The sequence below is a fragment of the Ictidomys tridecemlineatus genome, chromosome 3 (assembly GCF_052094955.1).
Source record: "Ictidomys tridecemlineatus isolate mIctTri1 chromosome 3, mIctTri1.hap1, whole genome shotgun sequence".
NCBI classification, from domain to species: Eukaryota; Metazoa; Chordata; class Mammalia; order Rodentia; family Sciuridae; genus Ictidomys; species Ictidomys tridecemlineatus.
This window is the reverse complement of record NC_135479.1, coordinates 87,900,152-87,926,161: the sequence shown is the minus strand read 5'-3', so window position 1 is coordinate 87,926,161 and position 26,010 is coordinate 87,900,152. Positions and strand designations below refer to the sequence as shown.

The window sequence follows — 26,010 nt, the reverse complement described above, 5'->3', positions numbered from 1 at the left end:
AGTATCCAAAGGGCAGGAGGCCTTGGCAGGTGCAGGGGCTTCTGCCTTGGCATGAGCTGGGCAGCACAACGAGAGCATCTCCCAGGAGCATCCGGGAAGTGCCAGGCCTGCGGGGGCCTTCTGACTGGAAGGCCTTCACCTGACAGATAAGTGACCTGCGGTATCCCTCCACAACATCCATGAAGGGGGTGCCTCTTCCTCTACTAACCCCCACCTTTCTCCTCTCTCTACTGGAAGGAAAGGGGGCCCAGCAGGGACCTGGACAGACCAAGGGCCACAGTTAGCTTTTTAGTGTTCAAAATGTTGAAATGCAGGTTCCATAGACAGTCAGACATTGGAGACGGATCCATGAATCATTCTCATTCCTTTGCCAGACAGCAGCATTCCCCCAGAGTCCTTGAGAAACCATTTCCTTCTCTCCTGTCTCCGTTGCTGAAGTGCTTTAACATAAAGTACAGGCTTTAAAAAGGCAACTGAAGACCATCATCCTCTTTGTCCATCACTGGCTGTCCTGGCCATGTGTGGTGCTGGCAGGGAAGGTCCCAGTTCTGCTCCTTAGGGATGCATTTGGGGCACTGCTGAGGACATGTCGCAGAGTGGTGCCGTGGTACCAGTACACTGTGACGTGAGGCTCCCCTACCCCCAAGGGTCACTGTCTTCTCAAGGGTACAGTGACATTCAGTTAGGAACTGTGCTCCATGGAATACATGCAGCTGGCTCCAGGAGACCCTTTGTGGGAGGAGCCTCGCTGCCAGGGAACATGGTGCCCTTCAGGGTGCCCTTCGCCATCCCCACTGTAGGTGTCTCCCATCCACATGCTCTTTGTGTGGGGAAAGCAGTTTCAGGAAGTTCATGTATGTTGTACCTTATGATTGTGGAGGGCTTTGGAAAGGGGGCAGGAAACGAGGAGCCCCCTAGACCTCAGAAGTGCCCATTGCCCCAGAAAATCAGGGGTGGAGGACATAAGTTTTAAGTTCTTCCATTTGAGTCTTTAAAGAAGCAAGGGTCGGGAGGTTCCTATGTAGCTTCTGCGATTTTACCAGGATGGGCGGGGAGAGCACCTCCTGTTGGTAGAACTTGTCATAACAGGACTCTGCCTTATTTGAAAAATAAAGCCAGGACCTGACCCCAAAAAGAAAGTGGCCCTTGTCAGATAATCCACATAGAGACTTCAGGAAGGAGGGGCTCCCTGCAGCCCCACAGCCATCTGTGATTACGCTCTTTGCTAAATCAAAGCTCTTTGGGGCTTCTTAGGTCACAGAGACAGCACAGTATGTGTCTTAGGCCCTTGGGACACTGTGTGTGTGTGTGTGTGTGTGTGTGTGTTGGGGGCTAGCTGACGATGGGAACTGCCTCAGCTGGTTCAGACATAACCACACCAAGAGAGAGCAGTCAATTTAGTTCTGTTGAGTTTTGTAAATGATTCATTTCAAGGGCTTTTATACTCAAGCTCCCTCTCTAACATACAAGGGTTGTCTCTAGTCAATAAATCTGTGACAAAGACCTTAAAACTGTGCTGCCTTGGTGGTAAGTATGGGGCAGGGTTTGTTCCTCCCCCACAAAAGATTTAAAAGAATACTAACCTTAGCTCTCAGCAGTGTCCATAACCAGGAGTCACATAGACTCACAGGCTCTCTTGGCCTCCCTGCCTTCTTGTTTGCCCTCACAACCAGGCCTTAGAGAGGGAGAGCGTCTCTGCATGTTCTCTGAGTCCTTAGATGTACAGAGACCTAACATTTCACGCTGGAGACAGGAGAGAGAGCCTCATCCAGCATGTGGGCTGGCTCTGGTGACAGGGAGGACTGGACACCTGAGAACTGGCTTCCCAGTGAGGTTCCCCGTTTTTATGCACCAAAGCCGTGTCAAGCACTGATTGGTCACCAGTATGTATTTTTTTGAAGAACCAGTGTGTTTAAGGAGTCCCCACCACGCCATTTGAATGACTCAGAAATGTGCCTTTCTGCCCCCAACTCAGAGTTGATACTGTGTTCTGTTAACTCCACTTAAGCCGAACACTCACAGGAAAAGCCTGATGTTTGCTTAGGATTTTACTTTTCTAAACAAATTTTTTCAAGCAAAATGCCCACACAAATTAAAACATTCTCAGGAAAATAGCCCTTTTTATAACCAAAATATCTCTGAAAAGTTAAGCTTAGTCTGTGGTTTTCCCGCATACTCTAATGGTCACAATATACTAAGGAAAACCCTGGGTAAGGGGGCCACAAAGCTAGCCCTTCACCAGTGTTGGGACGGGAGGGAGACTGACCATGCGGCTGGCCTTTCTAACACGGCCAGCTCTTGTACTGCTCTCATCTGGCCTTTGCTTTACCATCCCTCAGTCCTGCAGGACTGAGGCTGTTGGGACCCTGTTGCAGCCGAGGGTAACCGGGCCTCCCTGCTCTAGCTGAAGTGCAGGGTTTGGACGATGGGAGTGAACACCCCAGCCTGCTCATGTGGGGACAGGAACACCGAGCACTCAGCTTGCCCGTGTCCCTCAGCCTCAGTGCGATCTCACAAAACCCCTGGCTGCCACTTTCTTCCCTGAAGGGTCCTTGCCTTCACTGCAGTCCTTCCAGAGGGCTCTGGATTAGCTTCAGTCCTGTGTCACCAAGTGCCAAGGAGCAGAAGTGAGACCTCCCCCAGCCCAGCATGCACTGTGAGCTTGGGGTCTCTGACTCGGGCCCAGAGTTGGCAGTGGCAGCCAGGGAGAGGCGTTCCCCCAAGGAGACCCTCCAGGCCGGGCCGTGGTGGGGCCTGGGGTAAAGCTGCCAGCTGAGCCTCTGGGCCACTGGTTTCTTTCCATCCCATCTGTCACAGCAGTGTGAGGCTATCTCCCCACCCCGATCATGTTTGGGTTTTAAAAGCCGCCCCTCATCCTGGTCCCCATGCCAGGCATTATTAATTACAAATGGCCTGATAATGTAGCTTGTTCAGACCGGAGGCAGATCATCCTGAGGTCTCTTGATCTGGCAGCTTTCCTAAGACGTGTCTCTGGGCAAGCTGCGGCTCTATTTCATCCACTCATACCAAGAAGGTTCATCCCTCCGGTGTCCTGAGAAGTGGACCAACCAGGTGACCCAGTGCAGTGCTGCCCAGGAGGTCTGGGCTTCAGGGACTGTCCCAATACCTGGTTCCTCCACGTGATTTGTTGTCAACATACATGACCTTGGACCTTGACTCTGAACCCAAATCACCTTTTCTTCACCCTTTAATTTGAAGATGCTTTGTTCTGATCATGTGCTATTAGGTTTTATTCCCAGAAAAATATGGTTCTGCTTTTTTCTGCATGAAGGATATACCATGGTGCCACACGCTTAAGAAATGAGGCCACATCTGATTTGCTATGTGTAGATGCTCCTGTAGAGTGAAGTACCTAACCCGATATGGTATATTATTTTGTAGTATCTCAAAGTTTGTAAATAAATACCCTTATTTTTATATGGAAATTTTATAGAAGAGCTATTTCTGTATACATAATTATTCCTGGGTTTTCTGAAATTGCTTCAGCTAGGCAACCAACAAGTCCTAAGCATCTTGAACCCCCCAAGCATCACCTGCAGCGGAACTGACCGAGGGGTTGCACAATGTTGCCTTCCCAGGACCCACTGGCCGCAGTCTCCAAGGTGGGCCTAGGACGTGATATTTTTAATAAGCTGACTGATGTTTCTGTCATTTCAAGTGTGATTACTTTCTCCATCCTGTAAGATTAAAAGAAGAAACTTACACTCTAAATGAGTATAAGTTGCGCTTGAGAAAAAAATGTATCAGACTGTTTTATGATTTGAGATGTATTATAGAAAATAAATAATTTAAAATAATTCTGGTCTCATTTGTAGTGACGAAGTGGTGGTGCTGGTGCTCTGCCTGGACCCTCCCTGTTAATCCCTGGGATCTTCTTTTCCTAGCTGGGTCCCTTCAGTGACGGTACATGGGCAGCCAGTGAGATCCAAGGGCTCAGTCTCCTCACCTCAGTCTGGGTGGTCTGATGGGCCACCCTGGTGTCAAGGTCCCTGTGGAATTGGCTGAGACTCTGCCTACAGCTTCAGCTGCACTAGGGATCTTTCCTGGCTACTCCGTGGGGTCCCCAGATGCTCAGTGCGTGCCACCGGCACAGTGTCCAGGAAAGGTGCTTTTCCATCCTGCAGCAGAGAGGACCCCCAGTATGAAGACACTGCCATGCGGGATGTCACTGGGCCTTGGGAACCGTAGCCCCTCAACACCACTTGTTCCAGTAGTGTCCACCTGCCTCGAGGGGGCTGGAAGCCCAAGTAGCAGGCTCTCCTGCATGGCGGCCAGCTGGGCACGGGGACAGTCGGAAGGCACAGGAGGCCATGGTGCTCACCTGAGTTCAGGGTGGTAGTATGGACCCATGGCCCAGTGCTTCCCTCTTCCTAGGGCCTCCATGCTGAACTCCAGCTGATTTGTGTCCAACTCTGTTCCTTCTGTAGCAGCCACTTAGTGTCACTGGTTAAGGTGTCCAAGGACTCATGGGAGTAACTGTTGGGTCATGTGACTGTAAGAAAGTGCCTTTTGGGCTGGGGCTGGGGCTCAGTGGCAGAGAACTTGCCTCGCGTGTGTAAGGCACTGGGTTCGATCCTCAGCACCACAACAACTTAAAAAAAAACTATTTAAGAAAAATTTAAAAAAGGAAAGTGCCTTTGCTCCTGCAGTGGCTGTGTGGGGAGCCTGAATGACCACCAGGGTCACCACTGGACAGCACCCAGCTGCTAACAGGGACACCTGCAGAGTCCAGGGAGCTGCTTGATGAGCTGGGCAGGCTGAAGTGACAAAGCATCTCACAGCCCGATTGGCAGCCCTCTTGCTGTCTTTTTTCCCTGCTCTGAGATGAGCTGCGGAAGCTTTGTGCTTCTGCTCCCCTGAGTGCTCACTCCCTCGTGGAGCCTGTGCCCCAGACCCTCCCCACTTTCCTAGCCACTTGAGGAAGGCTCCATCTGTCCTTCCGGGGCTGATGGCCAGAGGCCTGGGAGCTCCTTCATCCCACTTTGAGAGGCCTTTCCTCTTGCAGAACTTGCTTTCAGGAAATTGCACGGAGATCCAGTGACATTCCGCTTGGCAGTGTCTTCATGACTGGGGCTCCTCTGCTGCAGGATGAGAAAGCACTTTCCCTGGACACTGTATTCAGGCTGGTGGTTTCTAGGAGTTTAAAGACGTCATTCTTAATCCCAGTGGCTCAGGAGGCCTAAGCAACTCAGACCCTGGGCCCTAAGATATAAAAAAGGGCAGGGGATGTGGCTCAGTGGTTAGGCGCCCCTGGGTTCAATCCCCAGTACACTGAGGTGGGAATCCTGCTGTCAGGATGAGGACCAACCCCATTGACCGAAGAGCAAAGCCACTTCTTCATGTTAATCACTTTACCTAAGTCACTTTGATGTGTTTGCCACTCAGGATGCAGTGACTATTGCTCAACCACATCTTTCTTCTGCCTACCTTGACGCACTAAGGCCCAGAGCTTTGTTTTTTCTTTTATGCCCTAAGCACTTGGCCATGGGTCTCAAAGCAGAACTCAGAACACGTCCATGGAACAGGTCATCTATGTAGGAATTATTTTAGGTTCTGCTAATTAATAACCCTTTTCCCCTACAGTACTGGGGGTTGGACCCGGGGCCTTGCCTGTGCTCAGCAAGCACCAGGCTACACCCCTGTCCCCACCTCCCATTTTTTTTCCAGCAAATGAAGGGTTATATCAGAGCTTCAACCTGAAAAAACAGAAAGCAGTTGTATAGGAATGTCTTTACCTCTGCTGTCCTCTGCCCTTTGCGACAGGTCACTAGCGTGGAGAAAGGCTTTTGTGCCATAGAACAGCGGTGGGCTGTTCTGAATGAAGGGCTCCAGTCTATCCTGCCACCATCTAAAAAGCAGACCCACCCTGTCCTTATGTGGTACCAAAATCCAGTTTATGAATCACTGTGACAGTGGAAGAAGGGCTGGGTGCGGGGGCACCCACCTGGCACTCCAGCAACCTGGGAGGCGGAGGCAGGAAGATCGAAACATCCAGGCTTTGGCAACTTAGCCAGGCTCCCTCTCAAAAAAAAAAACAAAACTGGGGGGAGTGGTGGGTAGTGAGGGGTGGGTAGCTCAGTGCTGGAGTGCACCTGGGTTCAGTCCTCGGTATCTCAAACAACAAAACAAAACCAGCGGAAGAGGGGAACAAGAGTGACAGATTTTGGTTTTTTTTAGTCATAAATGGACAGAATGACTTTATTTTTATGTGCTGCTGAGGATCATGCGCAGTGCCTCACACGTGCAAGGCAGGCGCTCTGCCACTGAGCCCCGAAGAGTGACAGGTTTTTATTTCAGTGAATGCTTTTGGAAATCATTTCTAAGAACAAAACCCAAGTGCTGTTGAAAGGCACAGGCTGTGAAGAGAGGCATGCCGCGTGACCAGGACCCCCATCCTCTCCAACGGGGCAGGCTGGGGCCAGGCACAGCTGCTGCCGGCAGCACCCACTGAGCTGCTGACTCAGAGCCTGGCAGCAGGGCAGAGGTGGCAGGCAGGCATCTGGAAGATCCCCTGGCTCCAGTCCTCACTGGGTCCTTAGGTAGACTCTGGGGAGAAGCCATCTTCAGAGTGTTGGTGGACACCACAGGCCTCAGGGCCTCTGAAAGCTCCCAATAAACTTAAAAAAAAAAAAAAAAAAAAACCTTTTATTTTTACATGCGGCTGAGGATCGAACCCAGGACCTTGCATGTGTGCGAGGTGAGCGCTCTACCACTGAGCCATAACCCAAGCCTCCCCCACCTCTTTTTTTTAAACCAGGATTGAACTCAGGGGCCCTTAACCACTGAGTCCCAGCCCTAGCCCTTTTTTATGTTTTTTTAGAGACAGAGTCTTGCTAAGTTGCTTAGGGCCTCGCTAAGTTGCTGAGGCTGGCTTTGAACTCTCAAACCTCCTGCCTGAGCCTCCTCAGCTGCTGGGAGTATAGGCCTGTGCCACCACACCTGGCTCCAATGAACATTTCTATATAAGGATCACCAACCAAGGGCAGCTGTCACCTCCCTGCTGGGCCTGTGACAGGAGACCTGTCTGACAGTGCAGGTTGAAGAAGACCTGGCCAGAGAAACAGCCAACAGAGGAGAGGGCTCCTCTGACCTCCTCTACACCTGAGTCCTTTCTGCAAGCCCCACGGGCAGAAGCACTGAGTGCAGGGTTGGCCAGAGGCAGGCACCCCTCCTAGTGGTCACAAGACAGTCTCAGAACAGATGGAGGAAGGGGTAAGGGGGGCACACGACATGACACTTATGGGCAGAATAAATACAGAAAGGCTGTGACACCGGACACCCTGCTGGCCCTGGGCAGCCGCCTTCAGCCAGCTTTGCTCCTTGGGTGCTGGGGGAGGGCGAGTCTGAAGCTCCCCGGCAGCTGCAGCAGTTGGTCCACAGGAGCAGGCTCCTTCTGTCATGGTTGGTTTAGGTTTTTGTTTGCAAGACTCAACAAATACCATCTGCTGCTCCGAGAGTCCCGGATTAGGTTAAACCACTGCTAGAAACCAGCGGACTGGGAAGACGGGTCATTAATCTACTCACTTGATGTCCTTAGTTGAGCGGCCTTTTGAGAAATTTTAGTTTTCTCTAAATATGTTACTTTATGTTGTACAAACCCCATAAAATAATCCCTGTGTGTGCCAGAATTCCAATTTTTCTCTAGGATTTTGTCATGTTCCTTAACTCCTCAGGTGACAGTCTGTTAGCTCTTGGTTTTCTTCTTTTGTGATGCTGGGGATGGAAACTGAGTTCTTGCTTGACCACGGAGTTACAGTCCTGCCCCGTTCGTTTTCCTTGAGGTCGCAGATTTACTGTCCCCTGCCCCCAAACACGTTGCAGGCGTCCTGGGGTTTCCGAAGGGCCCTGAACCTCTATAGCAGGGACACTTGCCTGGCAGGGGTGGAAGGAAAGGTCATAGCTGCCTGCAGGCTGCAGACATAGCAGGAATCTCAAGCTCACCCCCCAGTTCCAGGGAAGCAAGTGAAAATAACGTCTCAGCTGTTGGAAATTCTCTGAAACTATAATTGGGAATTGTTATACCCAGATTTTCTTCTCCGTAGAGTTTGAGGCCCGGGTCAGTACCTGGTATAAAGATTCTCAGTTCTTGTGGAATGAATAAGTGAACAACGTATTATTTAAAAGTATATGGACCTCTAGGCTCGGCGGCGCACCCCTGTACTCCCAGTGGCTCGGGAGGTCGAGGCGGGAGGATCAGCCTCAGTAACAGCAAGGCGCTAAGCAACTCAGTGAGACCCTGTCTCTAAATAAAATACAAAATAGGGCTGGGGACGTGGCTCAGTGGATGAGTGCCCCTGAGTTCAATCCCTAGTAGCAAAAAAATAAAAAAGAACATGGCCCTTGGGTTGGGGTTGCGGCTCAGTAGGTAGAGAGCTTGCCTAGGCCTTGGTTCAATCCCCAGTACAAAAAAAGTGTGTGGACCTTTGGTTGGTCTCAGATAATCAAGTCATGCCCTCACCTTTAGTGCGATGACTGGGCAGGTTTTGGAAATGTGGCCTTCTCTGATCCTCTGTCCTTGTTCCTGCCGGGCCGAGTCAAGAGAGGGGGGATGGGGAGGAGAATGTGAAGTGGCCGTGTCGTGCCGCTGCCTGGCCTCTCAGGTCATGGGTTGGTAGTAGCAAAACAAGCTGATCCAAGGGGAGAGGGTGGACTCATGGGAAGAGCGAGGGCCACAGGACCTTCCTGGGCCAGCTCCTGCCTGCGGAGGTGCCAGCCTTCAGCCACATGCCCAGGATCCCCATCCCACATGCTGACTCCTCCTCCTGCCAGAATGGTTCCGTTCATTTTCTATAAGCCAGAAAGACAGCATGACACATGAGGGCAGCAGATATGGAGAGCCACGAACTACCAGAATGGCTGCACCATCTCCACCCCACTGCCGTCCAGCGCTGGCCAGTCTAACCAGCAGCCACTGGATGCCTCCATACGGCGTGGACAGCTGTGAACACAGAACACTTGCCCAGAGAAGCCAATGGGCAGGGGAGGAAATGGCCCCAGAAATCTAGAAGATGTGGTCAAAACCAGATGACTCCGTGCTGGATCAAGAAGCCCTTCATGATCTGGTCACCTGTGATTCCTCCCCAGAAGCCTGGGCAGTAGAGAGGGCCAGCGACTATCCCAAGGACACAGACCCTGTCTGTGATCCTGGGTGGCTGAAGGGATCCTCACCCAGGTTCCAACTAGGCAGAGTGCAGATGAGGGAGGTGTGGGCCACCAGCCACCCATCCCTGGTGACAGGCCAGTGTGGTGGGACTTGTGGGGAACATCAAGGAGTTGGGACTGGGCCTGGAAAGAACAGGGCAGGGCAGGCAGAGACCCAGGGCATCCCATGTAACCATGGCAGTCTTGCTGAAGAAAACCTCTTAAGAGCAAGCCATCTGTGGTCCAACGGGGTACAGGGGTGCACGCCTGTAATCCCAGCAATTCAGGAGGCTGAAACAGGAAGATGGCGAGTTCAAAGCCAGCCTCAGCAATTGAGGCCCTAAGCAACAAATTGAGATCCTGTCTCCAAAAACTTGGCTGAGGATGTAGATCAATGATTAGGCACCTCTTTGTTCAACTCACAGAACCACAAAAATAAAAAAGAACTTGTGATATAGCACAGCAGTTTTCTGAGCATTTTTATGAAGTTAAGGGCCCCAAACACGAAAGTCACACACCAAGGTGGGTGGGGTAGGAACTGCTCCCCAAAATATCCACCTCCCAACAGCAAATGGAAAATGACGGAGTTGAGGGGACAGCAGGTCTAGAGCAAGGGGACCCGAGTCAGCTGCTGACTGCACTAGACAGCCTGAAGGCCCCTGTACTGTGGAGTCTTGCTGCCCTCTGGATGGCAGCCTCAGCCCCGGCCTCCCTGCCTCGTGGATGAAATAAGATGGAGTGCTAGGTCCGTGTGAACGGCCCAGGAGTTAGAGCGAGCACATCAGCCATTGCCCTCCGCCAGAAGGTGGCACAGCGACCAGCACATTCTCAATGCCATGGACACGGAACATTATAAGAGGCCCTCCTGGTGACGGAGGAGTCCCAGGCCACTGAGTCCAGGTGACCTCCCTCAAGGGTCTGACAATACACACCTGAGACAAAAGGCATCACAGACAGGACACATGATGTGATCGCGTCCAAACCCAACAGAGGGCCAGAGGCAGGGCTGGGAGAGTCATAGCCCAGGCAGCCTGTGAGTGGTGAGCTCTGAGCAGCACTTCCCTGAGGCAGGGTGGGTGGGGGCGGAGAGGGCCTTCCTGGCAGGCAGGTGGGACAGTCAGAAGCCAGCTCACTTCAGAGGCCCAAGGAGATCACTTACCTGTAGGAAAGATGGCATAGGGCGAGTTTGAAGGGGTGGTGGGCACCACGTGGAAGACGGGACAGGGTGCCATACTCTGCCTCAGTGACAAATGCCATCCGCAGAACAGAGGGGGCCTTCTCCACTGCCTGGGGCCACCTTCCTCAGGGGGATCACTGTGGAAGACACCTGAGGCCAGGGGTGCAGCCCGGTGGTACAGCCTGCACAAGGCCCCGGGTCCCATCCTCAGCACCAGGACCAAACAGGACAGAGCAAACCAAGGCGTCCAAGAAGACCCACCTGGGGCCAGAGGACTGTCAGCATGTCCTGAGGACACCACCTGTGGCCGAGCCGGCCAGCCAGCTGGGGGCCACCCCACACGTGCCTGTGGGGCCTCTGGGGCGGGCAGCAGCTGCTGCTCCACAGGCTGTCCAGGCGATGTCAAGGCACGACACAAGGCTTCCAAGGATCCCTGGAGCACCACCCCAGGACAGAGGCTTGTGACTGCAGCTCTGGGGTCTCAGCAGGAGGCTCTGCAGCCTGAGGGCGGCCCTGCCCACCGCTGCCTTGGGGACAGCTTGCCAGTGGGACCTGGCCTCAGAATTTAGTTTCCCAAGGTCTTTACCCTCCCTAGAGGGTGACAGAAAGGAGAGCCACTGCCCAGAGCGCTGGACAGGAGTGGCTGCAGCCAAGCTGTCCTTGAGGGCCTCTGGCTTCCACACCACACCCGCCCCAGCGTGGCGCCTGCCACATGCCAGCCCTTGCTGAGCGGTCTCCGTAAGTTGTGAGGGTCTCCAAAAACTGCCGAGGCTTCCTGCCTCAGCCTCCCATTGAGCAGAGGCGCTGTTGGTGGCCCCGGCCTTGGCCCCTCGGCTTTGCAGGTGCCGTCACTGGCTGGCCACTGACCCAGGCTGCCCTGTGTGCCGGGTCCCTTCCCTTGTTTTTCTGCAGTCCTGGGAGAGGACACAGCCCGAGGCTGTGGGATGACGGGCATGGGCCGCAGCACCCGCACAGTGTGTCTTAAGTGACACGATAGCAAGTGGGCAGCTTTTCTTAGTGGTGAGGTGAGGTCCCTTTGTCTACAGGCCACTGGCCTCCAGAAGCTTACCCGATTCCATCAGGAACAAGGGTGTACTGATGGGGACTCAGACCTGAACCACGCTGTCCTCGGGTTGCTGAGCCCACAGCTGTGGGCCCTGCCCTCCCCCAGGACTGCAGAAAACAAGGGAAGGGACATGGCCTGGCACACGCAGCTCTGCCTGCCTCACAGGGCAGCCTGGGTCAGCGGCCAGCCAGGGAGGGCACCTGCAAAGCCGAGGGGCCAAGGCCGGGGCCACAACAGCACCTCTGCTTAGCCCTTGGAAATGTGACTTCTTTGGAGGTCAACCACTCCTGGGCCTCTCCCCGTCCAATCCCCCTTCACCCTGAACTGCCAGGGCCCTGGGCTCCTGTGGTCCTCAGAGGAATGCAGACTAGGGCCCCACCCAAATGCAGCACCCCACCACCCCACTGAACCAGAAACACATGCAACCAAGTTGGAAAGGCACAGGGCTGGCATCAGCTGGGGTTTCTCGACAGTCTGCAGGGCCGAATTGGGCTGCCAAACCCACCTGCAGCGGGCAATGCACATTCCCTTCTCTGATTTCCACATGGTCCCTTCAGAAAGAAAGCCGTGTGCGAACCCTTCTGAGCTGAGGCCCACTTCTGCCTCAGCTGCCTTGGTTACACTGGAATCCCCGGATAATCCAAACAACTTTAATTCCATCTGCAAAGTCCCTTTGCCAGATGATGTGATATAACCTTGGACTGGATACCAGAAGGTGAAGGCCACACGTACCTAAAATCTTGTGTCCTGCCACAAAGAACTCTCAGCAAGGGTCACACTGGGATGCCTCTCTTCAAAAGGTCTCTGCAGTGCTGGAGCTGGACTTTGGTTCTTGTCTTTTCCTCTCTTGGTTCTGTTTCTCCCCCTCTGGCCACTGCCACCTTCCACCCTGCCATACAGCATCTCTCAGGACATCCCAAATCCCCCACCCCCCCAGCCCTTTTCTCAGGGAGCACAGACTTCTGCTGGAAACCACAGCCCTTGGTGCACCAATCCCAGTTGCTCTCAGTCAAGCCCCAGCCCCACCCCCCGGGGAGAACCACAGGAACAAGGCCAATCTGAAGCTCACCCTGGCTCTGCCTCCACCAGGGACACCTCAACTGTGACCTGCAGGGCCGGAAGCCTGGAGCCCCAGTCCCACTCCAGTTCCAAGGCCAGCGTCTCAACCTCCTGGGATTCTCAGCACCATCTTGCTGAGCAGGTGCCAGACAGCAGCACTGCCAATCTTCCAATCCTAGCAAGTTGTACTTGAGTGGACAGAAAGGCCCAGTCTCCAAACCCAAGCTGGCCTATCACCAGCTGGTGGGTGGCCAGTCAGATGCAATTTGTTCTTACAAAGGCTCAGGACCCACATGTAATCTTAAAAGACAGATTCAGGAGACGCACAACCCTGTATCAACTCATGTGCCGTGTTCTCCATGCTTAAAGTCCCATCCATCACCAGTCTTAACGCTGAGTGATGTCTGCTTAATTTTTAAAACTCAGTCCACCCTTGATGAACAAACCCTACCTTTTATGATAATGGTCAAAAACTGTGCTACAGATCGATCGACAGTAGATCCAAAAAATCATCTGTACAATGTTCTGAAAGCTGAAACATGATGCTGTAGTTGTCATAAAAAGGCTTCATTGAAGGACAACAGTCCCTGGAACATGAGAAAATGTTTTGTTCAAAACTCAGCCATTGCAATGTGCAGTGGTGCACAACTGTAATCCTAGCAGCTCAGGAGGCTGAGGTAGGACAGCAAACTCCAAGCCAGCTTCAGCAACTTAGAGCCCCAAGCAACTCGGGGAGACCATCTTGAAATAAAAAAGGCTGGGGATGTGGCTCAGTGGTGAAGCACCTCTGGGTTCAAGGTTAAGCCCTGTGAACACAGAGCCCCGTTCTGCAGCAGTCTCCTCATTCAGGAGCATGTGAAAACTCTGGGACCAAATATAATTTCAAAGACAATACTTCTCCTTAGTGTAGGAACTAATGGATCTAAAAACGCTGAAGTCCACTTAGCACACACTGTTCAGTTTTAATTAAACTCCAATTCAACTTTACTGAAGCAAGGGAGGCCAAACGAAAAGAAAAATTTCATATGGACTGTTTAAAATTCATGTAGACTAGACATGACCTCCACTTATGCAGAGCGATTCATAGATTTCAACCTGTACCCTTTTCCACTACTGCCCTCGCTTAGGATGACAGAAAACTGCTCACACCCAACAGTAGGACTGCAGACATTCCTGAAAAATCAGAAAAACTCAAAAACAGAGGTAGCACTGAAACTGGCCTTTATTGAACATCTACTATATCTGTATTTCATGCAGATTCGTGCAACCCTGAAGGTTGGTATTAACCTCATTTGGCAGATAACTGCAGCTGAGAAGTTAAGCAATATGCTGAAGATTTCTAAGCAATCACACGTAAGTGGGGATTTCAAGCCCATTCTACCTCGTCCATCCAAAATGAGGACTGAGTCCATCTGAACGTGATGTCTCCCAGCAGACTAGAATCTGGGTCCTCCTCACAGGCTGCAACATCCGGTGACAGCAATCCTACACTCAGCTCATAGGAGGCAGACTGGTGCATCTTAGCTCACCATGGCATGCATGGGGACATTACCAAAGTACAGCAGAGCTTGAGCAGCATGTGCTAGTCTACAGAAAACTCCACTAAGAGACACTGACACAGGAAGGGGCTGACAGCCTGGGATGTTCAGAGGGACAGACAGAATAATATAGTTGTGTGTCTACGAGTGACCAAAATGAAATACTCACTTATACCTAAGCAGAGTCCAACGTGAAACAGCTTAGAGATCTAAGAAAAGCAGGCCACCATTTTCCTTTGGCAAGGAATATAACACACTTACTGATTTTAAATACCCTATCAGCCAAAATAACCGACACTGAATCTTCTCTGTCCACTACATCAAACTAGTGCTACGCTCAATTGCCAAGGATGCAAAAGCTGGTTTCCGTCAGGCCATCTGCTCTTGTTCAGGTTGTGGTCTGAGGAAGCAGCACTGCACAGAGGAGGAAGCTGCTGGGTGCTCAGGCTGGAATCTGCACATCACTGAGAAATCCAAGCAGTGGAGTGCAGGAAGGAGTCCTGAAGTTTGGAGGAAAACCTGAAATGCAGCAGAAATGCAGTCCAAATGCAGACTCCAGCTGACCTAGGAAACCCCCATTCCTAGTCTCAGTCCTTTCTTTTACCAGGAAGTGGACCCAGGGGGCACTTAACCACTGGGACACATCCCAAGCCCTTTTTATTTATTTATTTTTAATAAACCCAGATCATGTAGGGCTTTTTTTAAATCTTTTATTTACTTTTATGTGGTGCTGAGGATCAAACCCAGTGCTTCACATGTACAAGGCAGGCGCTCTGCCACTGAGCCAAGCCACAGCCCCCTATTTTAAGATGGTCTTACTAAGTAGTTTAAGGCCTCACTAAATTGCTGAGGCTGGCAGGTGCCAACACATGGGGGTCTAGTCCAACCCTTAATCCATCCCTCAGGCCCAGCTCCTGGCTTACCCTCCCCACCCAAAGAACACTTCTGGTCTCCTGGGACCTTATACTGAAAGGAATTTTTAAAAGGACATTAGGAATAATCTAGTCCTACCCCACCTCCATGGCTCCTTCCACATCACGTTACTGTCAGCAGAGCACACCCTGAGTCTCTCTGTTCCCTCCTCCTCTAAAGTCTCCGAGACCACGTTAATTTCATCTCCATATGCTCCAAAAGTCTGGCTTGTCATTCCCTGGCACACAGGACTGTGACAAACAGTACCTAATGCCCCTAATTTCACTGACTGAAGAAAACTGGGCCACTAAGAGTTGGGGAGGGCACCTGAGGTCACATAGCAGTCAGGGGACAAGCCATGTCCAAACTGCTGAACCAAGGAGGCACTAATAAGATGATTTTGGAACTGTTTTGTTTTTGTGGTGCTGGGGATTGAACCCAGGGCCTTATGCACGTGAGGAAGGCACTCTACCAACATTATATAACATTTATTTCTCTTTAAAACCCACTGCTCCATTTTGGATGGCATCTCTATCCTCCTTTTATGTTAGGAATCTGGTCTGCTTTTGTCTAATCTCATTAAAACAAATTTTATCTACATCATATCTCAAAAATCCAAAAGTACAAATTTAATCAGTAACATGTAGTGCAAGGGAGTCAAGTGGACAGCTGTTGAGCGCCTGTCACACTAGGCCAGTGGCAGTGGCACCTTGCTGCAGACCACGGCACTCTGCTGCATAGCCTGGTAAGAGCACAACGAAAGACTGCAAGAATCGTTTTCTTCAGTTGCAAAGAATTCCGAAGTAAAAGCCACTGCCACTGTGATCTGACTGGGCAACCAGCAGAAAGGCCACTAGGCCACAGAGGCCCATCTGGTCAGGCCCAGCCACCCTGTGCCCCCACAGCATTTCCACACTGCCACTCCTGAGCCAGCTGGGCTGTCCTGATGGTCTCAACTGCAGCAACACAGAAAACTTCAAGAAATACGCTCTGGTTTGTTTTTGTTTTGTTTTAAGCAGGAACAAAGTAAAATTAGGAACAGGGCTTTTTAAAAAAAATCCACAGATTATGTGGGAAGCACACCTTTCTCCCAGAGGAGAAAGTAGCTCAAATTATGAGTCCCACCAAGAACACAAATAAAGCAGCAGAGGAAACGCCCCTGACACTAACCAACAACGTGCCATAAAAAACTTAACTTGGTTTCAAGCTGCAAATAAGTTCCAAGTTTTTATATTCCACAATTTATATCTTTTTATTGGAGTCCACAGTCTGCTAAATAAAAGCAATAAGATATTTCACAAATTATTGTACAATTGAAGTCTTATGAATTTAATTTCATAAAAAATTAGCTTCATATTAACCCTGGCTAACCTAAATACGATGTGTCTTCCATGGACTGAAATACATCCACTACAGGAGACTTATCCATCACTAAAATAATCCCATGTATATATTTTTAAGCATGGTTTACAACATTTGTGTTCTAAATCAAAAGATCCACAGACTAGTTCAGAATGTAAAAAATAATATTACAAAAAAATCCAAGATAACACTTTTAGATCCACTTTTATTTTCTTTTTTTCCTCCTCACATACAGAACTTCTCCACACACACTGCTTGCAGCTATAAAGTCACTTGATGTTGGCCAGGTACCATTTTATCCCTAAAACTTTGTTGGCATCAAAATATGACAGTTAACCAGTGTTAAATCCATAAAATATTTACATAGCACAGCACATTAAGCTTTAGACACTTGGCAATTAAACCACATAAAAAGAGGGCAAGACCCCATCCTACGTGTTCAGAATCAGGTGTTCACTGGTCCCTATCAGGCGAATGGACTGGTTCAAAGGGCAGCAGAGGCAACAGGCAGTTACTTCAGAGGACACTGAACACTATGATCTGGAAGCACGTTATGATGTCACCCCAGTGTCATGTACCACACACCTTCTCCAAGGTGGTCTCAATTCTAGAATGGCAGGTCCAGCTGATGCAAAATGAAGACAGACAACACAACATTTATTCTGTAGAGACATCCTACACATACTATGCAAGTGCTATAATTTTGAACACAACTCGTCCCAAAAACTTGTCACGATCATTCTGGTTTTTTAGGTTGGGTGATCCATCAATTTTGCACTCAACTGTTACTTCATTCCTGGTACTATTAGATCCCAAGATGACCTGGACAGCAACTAATGGCTGCAGATATCCCACCTGGCAAATAAAGGAAAATATATGAATTCAAATTCCATAGTAACTTTATCTATACTTTGTTAGGAACTGGATAACTCTGCAAATTTTTAAAATTTTTAATATATTAACTAGACCTGTCATGTTCTTTGCCTTATTTACTTTTTTAAAAATAAACTGTTGAAGATTATGAATCTTCCTGAGTACTGCTTTGAGTGTATTCCATAGATGGTAATTCCATAGATGGTATATTGTTTAAACATTATATAATCTTGGTTTGAATATACCTTTTCATTCAAGGGTTAACAGAAGGCTTCTACTACCTCCACATGTGGGAGGGTCTTTTTTATTTTAAAAATTTCTAGATTTATTTTGGGTTAGAAATACAATAATATACTTCTATAATATGAAACTTTAAAATTTGTATTTTTATGGGCTGAGGTTATAGCTCCGTGGTAGAGCATTTGCCTAATGTGTATGAGGCACTGGGTTTGATCCTCAGCACCACATAAAAATAAAAAAAAAAATAAAGGTATTGTGTCCATCTACATCTAAAAAAACCATTTTTTTAAAAAAACGTATTTTTTGTGACAACTTTTTTGACTGCTCTGTGTGTGATATACACCGGTCCAAAAGGCAGCAGAGGCAACACTAGGATTTAAAAGCTCATTATAATGCTGCCCCAGGAAGTAAAAAATCAACTTAAGATACGCGTTCACTATGGTCTCTTATGTTATATTTGGTAAACAGTCATAAGATCTACCTGATTTTACTTAGGTCTATATCCTATATGTAGTATAGTAGGTATACAGAGCCTTACTTTAAGTTACTGTGCAACTTGGTGCAAACATACTCCTGGTTATTTTAGCTTCATTATGGTTTTTAAAGACTATTCTTTCCTAAAAGGAACCAGGGCTGATTCCTGGGCTGGGGCAGGAAAAGTGTGCAAAATGAATCTGGAGTACCTTATGATGCCAGAATATAAGGAAGTGCTCAGAGAATTATGGGAGCATGTCAAAAGGACACAAAAGCCAGTCTAAAGACGTTCTGCTAGCCAAATCTGGGACAATTTTAACAACAAAATAGTAATTATTATAGATTGTAAACCCTAAATTAAAGAAGAATCCATGAGTCTACTGTGCTAAAATAAATAACTGGAGAAGGGAAGGCTCTTGTGTACAGCAGAATGCCAACTATCAAATGGAAAAAGATGAAAGTGAACAACCAGGCTTTAGGAACCATCCCACTAATAAATGACCCAGGCAAAAATCAACAAATGCTAAAGTTCTAGCCCAAACAGTAGTTTATAGACTCTCAGAGCACACCCGGTACGTGATACTTATTGATGAAAAGGCAAAAATAACTTGACAGTGTAGAAACCTTGCCGACTCCACCTTAAAAAAATTCACTGTCAACTGGATTAATCAACACCATGTCCCTTCTGATGTGACCTTCTGAGAAGACATTTCTTCTCAGGCACTACTGACGAAAAGTGCCCAGAAGACAGAGAGGGAGCGAGGCAGGAAAAACTGATGAACCCAAACTAAGGAACATAAAGTAAACCAAAAATGATTCATATACTTGGGAATACAAGAACATGAAACAGAGGAACCGGGGAACTAGTCCAGATTTGGAGACCACAGACTGCTGAAGATGCACTTAGTGCAAAAACTTAGTCCCAAATGATTCAGATGGGGGAAATGTATGTTCTTAAAAAATGATGACTGCTAAGACAAGTGAGGAAAAATATTAAAATCTGGGAACTCTGTACCATGTATTATTTTAACCACTTCAAGGACGGAATTTCAAAACACAAAGATGAAAGGGGTTGGAAACTGGCTCAGTGGCAGAGTACTTTTAATCTAATAGACATGGGCCCTGGGTTCAATCCCCAGCACTGCAAATAAATAAACAGATAGATAAATAAATAAATAAATAGTACATATATAACACGGTCCATATATGTATATATGTATTTCTAGAAAAATATGGACAAAACTGTACTACAAATATTTTTATACCTGTGTAATGAGGTTTTTAAAAAAATATTTTTAGTTGTAGTTGGACACAATACCTTTATTTTATTTTTACGTGGTGCTGAGGATCGAACCCAGGGCCTTGCTCGTGCTAGGTGAGCGCTCTACCACTGAGCCACAACTCCAGCCCTGTAATGAGCTTTCTGATTTCTTTATTACTCTTCTACTTTCTCTAAATATGTATATACTGAATAAGCATATAATGAAAGAGAAAATGGTATTTTGAAAACAATCATCCTTTAACTTGTCTGCTTGGGTTTGTGTTCTTAACTGTAGACAGGGAAGCTCCACTTGTCCTCACCATCTGTCTTTAAAAGCCCAAAGCTGATGAACAAACTTCATAGATCATGTGTCTACCTACCTCAGATGGGATAGTTCAATTTCTCAAAAGAGTAAGTATGACATAAATAACTTCTAAATACTTACATGCAGTTTTTTCCCATAATATGGAAAATACTTTAAGTCTATAACTCCAAGATTAGGATATGTTTCTACAATTGCTGTGCTTCCATCCTAGAGTTGAAAGCAAAAGAAACCCATTTTAGGACACGAAAAGAATTTTAAAATGTGTTTATAGTTAAAGCAGAATCAATTGGAAACACTATGGAGAACTATATTGCTACTCCAACTATATTATTTCTGTTTTTGAGAAGATACTTGAAGTAACTAAAAAAAAAACCCTTTGACACAGACTATCCTGATTCTTCAAAAATGACCTGCATAACCTACACTCTTTCACCAGGTCCCTTCTAACTTACAGATGTTCTACTGTAAAATCTTATCTGCTCTCAAACTGTTCAAATGCCAGCTCTCTGGCCTCTGACAACAGGAATACACCACCAGGTTTGGCACCAAGTTTTCCTGAGATGAATAAAAACATTGTGGAAATATTATTTGGAAAGCAGAGGCCACTGCAAGCTGCCAATCTAGAAAGCAGCACTCAGGACAGGAAACTATGGTTAGTAACCATAATGACCACAACCAGGTGAAACCACTGACAGAAATTTATCCACATTTCCCATGAATTAATTTTTGAGCACATGAAAACCATTCAGTATTTGAGTTTCCTGGTATTCCAGGCATTTAAAAACTTCATAAACATGACTAAATACTTGAGTAAACCCATTCTATGTTGGGTGGTATTGGGATGGAACCCAGGCCTCGTGCGAGCTAAGCATGCAGTCCACCACTCATTCCTAGTCTGTACATTCTTCTTCGTTTTTCTTTCCTTTTATGGTACAGGGAACTGAACTCAGGGGTGCTCTATCACCAAGCCATATCCCCACCTTTTGTATTTTTTGAAACAGTGTCTCAGTGAGTTGCCCAGGTTGGCCTCACATTTGTGATCCTTCTGCCTCAGCCTCCCGAGTAGTTGAGATTACAGGCGTGGGCCAACAGACCCTGTTCATTAATTTTTACTTTTGAAAGCATACATGAAATAATATAGCAAAACTAAGAATCAAGAAGTTCTACTCTCTGCTTATATCATCTCACATGTCAGGGGACAAGAATAAGAAATGCACAAACAAGAGGCATGAGGAGCAAGAGAGCATAAGCAAGAGTAATGGCCTCACCTTCCAGGAAGGACAAGGTCTAATGATCCACATCAAGAACACATGGAAAGAGCAGGAGATAGCAAAGGACAAATTTAAGGACACAACACAAAATAAAAGACACAAGCACTGCATAAAAAGATATGTGCATCAACTAAAGGATTTAAACTGAAGAACATTTGATATAGACAATGCTAACAGAAAACACTAGTTACAAAATATTGTACATGCTTTCAGGTGTCCTACATGGCCACACCTCTAAAATTCATGGGCTCCACCTGGCTCTCATGGAGCTAGGCTAGGTAGGAGTCACAGTTTTATAAGAATTTCTTCCAATTTTGTTTTTTCTTTTAAACAAAAATAAAGCTCTAAAAACAACAAAAACACCCTCACTATTTTGATTATTTTATGTACTTAACCACATCTCTTCAAAGCAAATTTGAATTGTTAGATCTAGATTTTATTCAATATCATGATTCCCATCTATTCTAGACGCAAAGAGGTACATAATAGATACAAAGGAAAAAAATGCCTTTAAAGCCTTGAGGGCAGGCTTACATGGACTTCTTGATAATGGCCAAAAACTTGCAAAATGAAAGTCTTGGGGAAGAGTTTAAAGCTTCTGCCCCTGTGGCCTGGGTGCCTGTTTTCTTCTTAGGTGACATTGGCTTCATGGACCCACCATTCCAAGCTTGTGTACAGAGCCTGTTCACGTGTGAAGACAAAAGCTCCTGTGTACAGGTACACTGCAGAAAATTAGCACTTCCACCTTGCTGAGGCCCAGTACCAAACCTCAGAAACTTTCTACCGGAAAGATGTTAAGCAAATCCTGAGAATCGGAGAGTTACATGATACTTTTTCTTATAAGATATAATCTTATAAGAAAGCCATAATGCCCTTTTGTCTTAAGAAGTGACAGTACATGCTCTCTAGATCTTTACAAGAATTTATCTCAGAAAGCTCAGCTTAGATGTGTGGCATGTAATTTTAAGTGAAATTCTGGCTTTTTAAATTGTTTTTGGTGCTGGGGACTGAACCCAGGGTCTTCAGTAGGAGATTCTGGCTTTTTTTTTTTTTTTTTTGACAGCTTTGGGGGTCGCAGGGGGGGATCGGGCATTAAACTCAGAGGCACTCAACCACTGAGCCAAGCCCTATTTTCTATTTTATTTAGGGACAGGGTCTAACTGAGGTGCTTAGTGCCTTGCTAAACTGTTGAGGCTGGCTTTGAACTCAAGATCCTCCTACCTCAGGCTCCTGAGACGCTGAGATTACAGGTGTTGTGCCACAGCGCCCAGCTGAGATTCTGGTTCTTTATCTAAGTTTCCTACAGAAGTAACTGTGGCAGAAGGAGGTAACGTAACTTGCCGACAGTCACAATGTAGACTTCTTACTCAGATGAGAGGACACAAACTTCTTGGCTTATTAGTCTAATCTAAATAGTGATCAAATACTAAAAAAATTTAAAATGATACTCTAAAGCAGGGTTCTCAAGCATGTGCCCCAGACCAACTGATTCAGAAACTATGGGGATGCAACCCAATAGACCCAAGTGATTCTGACAGATGAGTTAGCAGTTTGTGCCCAAATAAGAAAACCACCTGGAATTGAAGGAATTATAATTTTTTCCCACAACTTTAGAAGTGATTTTAATGCAACAATTTAGGCAAAACACTTCTGACAAAACAATTGGGGTTGAATGCTAATATTTATTAGCATAATAACAGAATTAAGTTTACAAATTAACAGTTTCTCCTCAGAACTCTTACCCATCTTTTATATATTTGTCTTAGATGTATTTGCAGCATGGAGAGAAAACAAAAGAAGTTATGAAATGAAAAATGCACAGCAGTCTGGAAAATAATGTAGGAATGGGGAGAAAAACAATACCTCTACCTTCTGGAAAATGCACCACCTTTCAACTCTCAGATGGCACTGAGGTTTGGCATACCAATTTACATACCAAGACAGAAAACATGATACAGTAGTATTAAAACACTATAGTTACACTCCAAGATGAAAAAGTGTGAACCTCAAAACTGGTGAAACAGTGTACGTGTGAGGCCAAACACACAGAAAACATCACGCTGAACCATCACTAGGAAAGAGAAAGAAGAGCTGCTACTGAAGAGTGAAGGGACTTAGGAAAGAAAAAAAAGATGGTTAAACTCACTCGAGTGAGTTTACTTAAAATACTAAAGTATTTTAAGAAACATCAGAGCTTTAAAAGTTGAGATTTAAAAAAAAAATACTAACCTTTGGAACACATTCTATCCTTGGATCTCCTTCAGGTTTTAATCCAATTATCTAAGGTTAAGAAACAATGATTAGTGTAAACATCACACACATGTGCAATGGAACCTTCTCCTCTGTGGCTGGGGACCAGAGATCAGGGATGAGAAACCAGGAAGTTGAGATTGACTTTATTCTGGATTAAACCCAGTTACATCTATCTTTTACTTTGATTTGGGGGGCATTAAAATTAACTTGCCAATATAATAATTATCTTGCCAATTAGCCATCTTACTGCTATCCTGAAGAGATTTAGAAAATGCATCTATTAATAAAGAGGTAAAAACACAGTTGTGTACTTTGCTAACCTTAAAACAAGAAAACAAACAAACAAAACCCCCAGAAAACCTAAAACCTAATTATATAGTTGAACAAATCATTTAATATAAATATTAAGAACTGCAGCTGAGCACGGTGGCATACACCTGTAATTCCATCGGCTCAAGTGACTAAGGCAGGAGAACTGCAAGTTCAAAGCCAGCCTCAGCAACTTATCGAGGCCCTGTCTCAAAATAATAAAAAGGACTGTAGTTGTAAATCAGTAGTAAAGCACTCCAGGGTTAAATCTCTGGTATTAAAAATAAAACAAACTCTCCAAAGGCAGAATAAACTGTTAATTTGTGGTGCTAAACCCAGAGACTTGTACACAATAGACAAGTATTCTATCTCTGAGCTACACCCCCAGCTTCCCTTCTTTTAAAATTTTGAGTCAGGTCTCTCTAAATTGCCCAGGCTGGTCTTGAACTTTCAATCCTCCTGACTCAGCTTTCTGAGTAGCTGGGATTCTGGGCATGAGCAAATAACTTTTACGAAAACAAATTAAGTCATAATGCCCACTAAGTGTCACCTTATTTCAGTTATCTGGTTCCACAAAAGCACACATAGGAAAGAATCTACCTTAAGACACTCCTAGCACAATTGGGTACTATGCACCAAGGCTACTTCATTTATGTCAGTTATAACCATATGAATGGTAACAGGTATTTATCCATCTATTTTGTAAGAGGACCTTTTGGCATTCTGAATAAATATGTAGTTTACATGTCAATGCTTCTAAAATACAAATAATCCTCTCAAATAAAAAACATTGTTGCGACCTATATAAAATAATACCAAAAGCAAGAAATAGCCTTACACAGCTTTATACAAGTAAAATTTCTATATTAGGTATGTACATGTTAACACAGATCCCTATGTCTGCCACTGCCCTTCTGTCAAGTTCTGCAGAGCCAAAACCCCTCAAGTGAGTGTGGTCTCAGACTCCCATTGTTCAGGAAGGTCATCCTAAGGGAAAAAAGCCAGAAGGTTGGACTTGTCAGACAGGGACTCCCCTTCTTTTGACTTTCTATTGGGAAGACACTGACAGCAGGATAAGATTATAAAAGGCATCTCTATTAAAAATAACAATAATAATAAATTTAATTCCTCTTACAAACAGATCATCTAGTTTCACATTACTTTTGGCTTATTTTGTTAACCTTTCAAATTTTTGTTGAAATGTCTCACTAATCATTTACTGGCTATCTGCCATGTTGTCAGGCAATTTTTCAGAAGGTCTCTAGAATTCTATGGGACAAACTGGAAACTGTCATTGTCTGTGGTCTCTCAAAGGGCAGGTGACAAAGCTGCAAGAGGACCAGTCTGGCACTTCAGGGTCTCGCTAGTTCTACCCACAGGAAATCTTATTTAGCACTGCCAACTTCAGAAGACTCAAGTTTTATTTTTACTAGGGTGGCAGCAATTTTCTTACCAATGGTGACTTCAGTGATATGTGAACTTAGGATCTTGTGAGTAAAGGACCAGGAATGATCCACTTTTCAAGGGAGACTCTGAAAGGTCTCAAAATACAGCTCTATCAGAGAAACTCTGTGGCATGCTATTTAAAGAGCAGCCAGGCATCAGGGTCATTTCACTATAGAGGGGCAGCAGCTTCCTTGGCACAATGACCCTAAATCCATTACTGCTCTCACATAATGAACGTTATTGGCTCCTTACTCTGCTACTGACTGTGTTCAGGCACTATTTCTGTTAACAACAAAAAGCTGTTACCACTGCAACATCCCAGGAAGCTCACCTGCATGGGATTTTATTTCTATTTCCACCATTTCATCACATACACACAAAACACAGAATTATCCTTTACTATTAAATATTTATAAAAAGCTAAATATAACCCATGAATAAACCAGGGATTGAACCCAGAGGCACTTAACCACTGAACCACATCTCCAGCCCTTTTTATTTTGAGACAGGCTCTCGCTAAATTACCTAGGGCCTCACTAAGTTGCTGAGGCTGGCTTTGAACTTGGAATTCTCCTGCCTCAGCCTCTGGAGCTACTGGGATTACAGGTATGTACCACTGTGCCAGCCCTGCTACACATTTTTCAAAGCAATAAATAAGAAGGCATTAACTCAAATCAAATGATCTAAAAATAGCTGTCAGCTTCTTAACAAAGGATTTTAGAAACAAGCCCCAGCAGAGGTAAATTATGTACGTACTCTGTTCATTTTTACAAGAATACAAGGTTTTCCTTTGGAATAGCCAAAATCAGGATCATCTATACCATTGCATTCTTGGAGTAAGGCAAGAGGAAACTGACATGCAGTATAAACTGGACCCTTCTGTTCAAAAGGAACTCCATCAGGACAGACTTTGAGATTACTCTGTTCTTCTCCAGAATATGCTGAAAAGGAAACATAGTCAAAAAAAGATTAGATACAACCAGGAATACTACATCTTTTGGATGATTTTCCTCAAAGATAAAAACAGCAATGCTAATTCCTAGATAACATCAGGGGAAGAATGCTAACTTTATTGCATTCCCACAACTGTACAAATTGGATCATAGATTAATCTCTTTTGTCACCATTAGGTGGCAGCAGCCATGGCTATAGCATTACCTGAAAATCTTTTAATGTGCTTGGACAAAAAAAAAACAACAATAGTAAGGACTTATAAAAAAGCATTTCCACTCCGGATTACAATGTTATGGGGAAGACAAATATTAAGTATAAAATTGCAGTC

At 46.2% G+C, this 26,010-nt stretch overlaps 1 protein-coding gene and 1 long non-coding RNA gene across 8 annotated transcripts in view; both read right to left on the bottom strand.

Annotated features, from left to right (window-relative positions):
• Nucleotides 1-2,028: 2,028 nt before the first annotated feature.
• Nucleotides 2,029-11,153, bottom strand: LOC144376274 (uncharacterized). Its single transcript, XR_013436547.1, has 2 exons — nt 8,480-11,153; nt 2,029-6,638 (listed from the first exon to the last, which is right to left on the bottom strand). It is a non-coding gene; the product is annotated as an uncharacterized LOC144376274 (long non-coding RNA).
• A 5,301-nt stretch (nt 11,154-16,454) lies between these two features.
• Nucleotides 16,455-26,010, bottom strand: part of Atp1b3 (ATPase Na+/K+ transporting subunit beta 3) — a 37,031-nt gene continuing 27,475 nt past the window's right edge. For 6 of the 7 annotated variants that reach the window (XM_078043425.1, XM_078043426.1, XM_078043429.1 and 3 more), the window contains 4 exons: nt 25,485-25,669; nt 22,950-23,000; nt 19,570-19,656; nt 16,455-17,131 (listed from right to left, as the gene is read on the bottom strand). In XM_078043425.1, coding sequence (XP_077899551.1) covers nt 16,961-17,131; nt 19,570-19,656; nt 22,950-23,000; nt 25,485-25,669 — 494 coding nt within the window. In that variant the 3' untranslated portion in view covers nt 16,455-16,960. The other variant, XM_078043428.1, reaches the window with a different exon arrangement.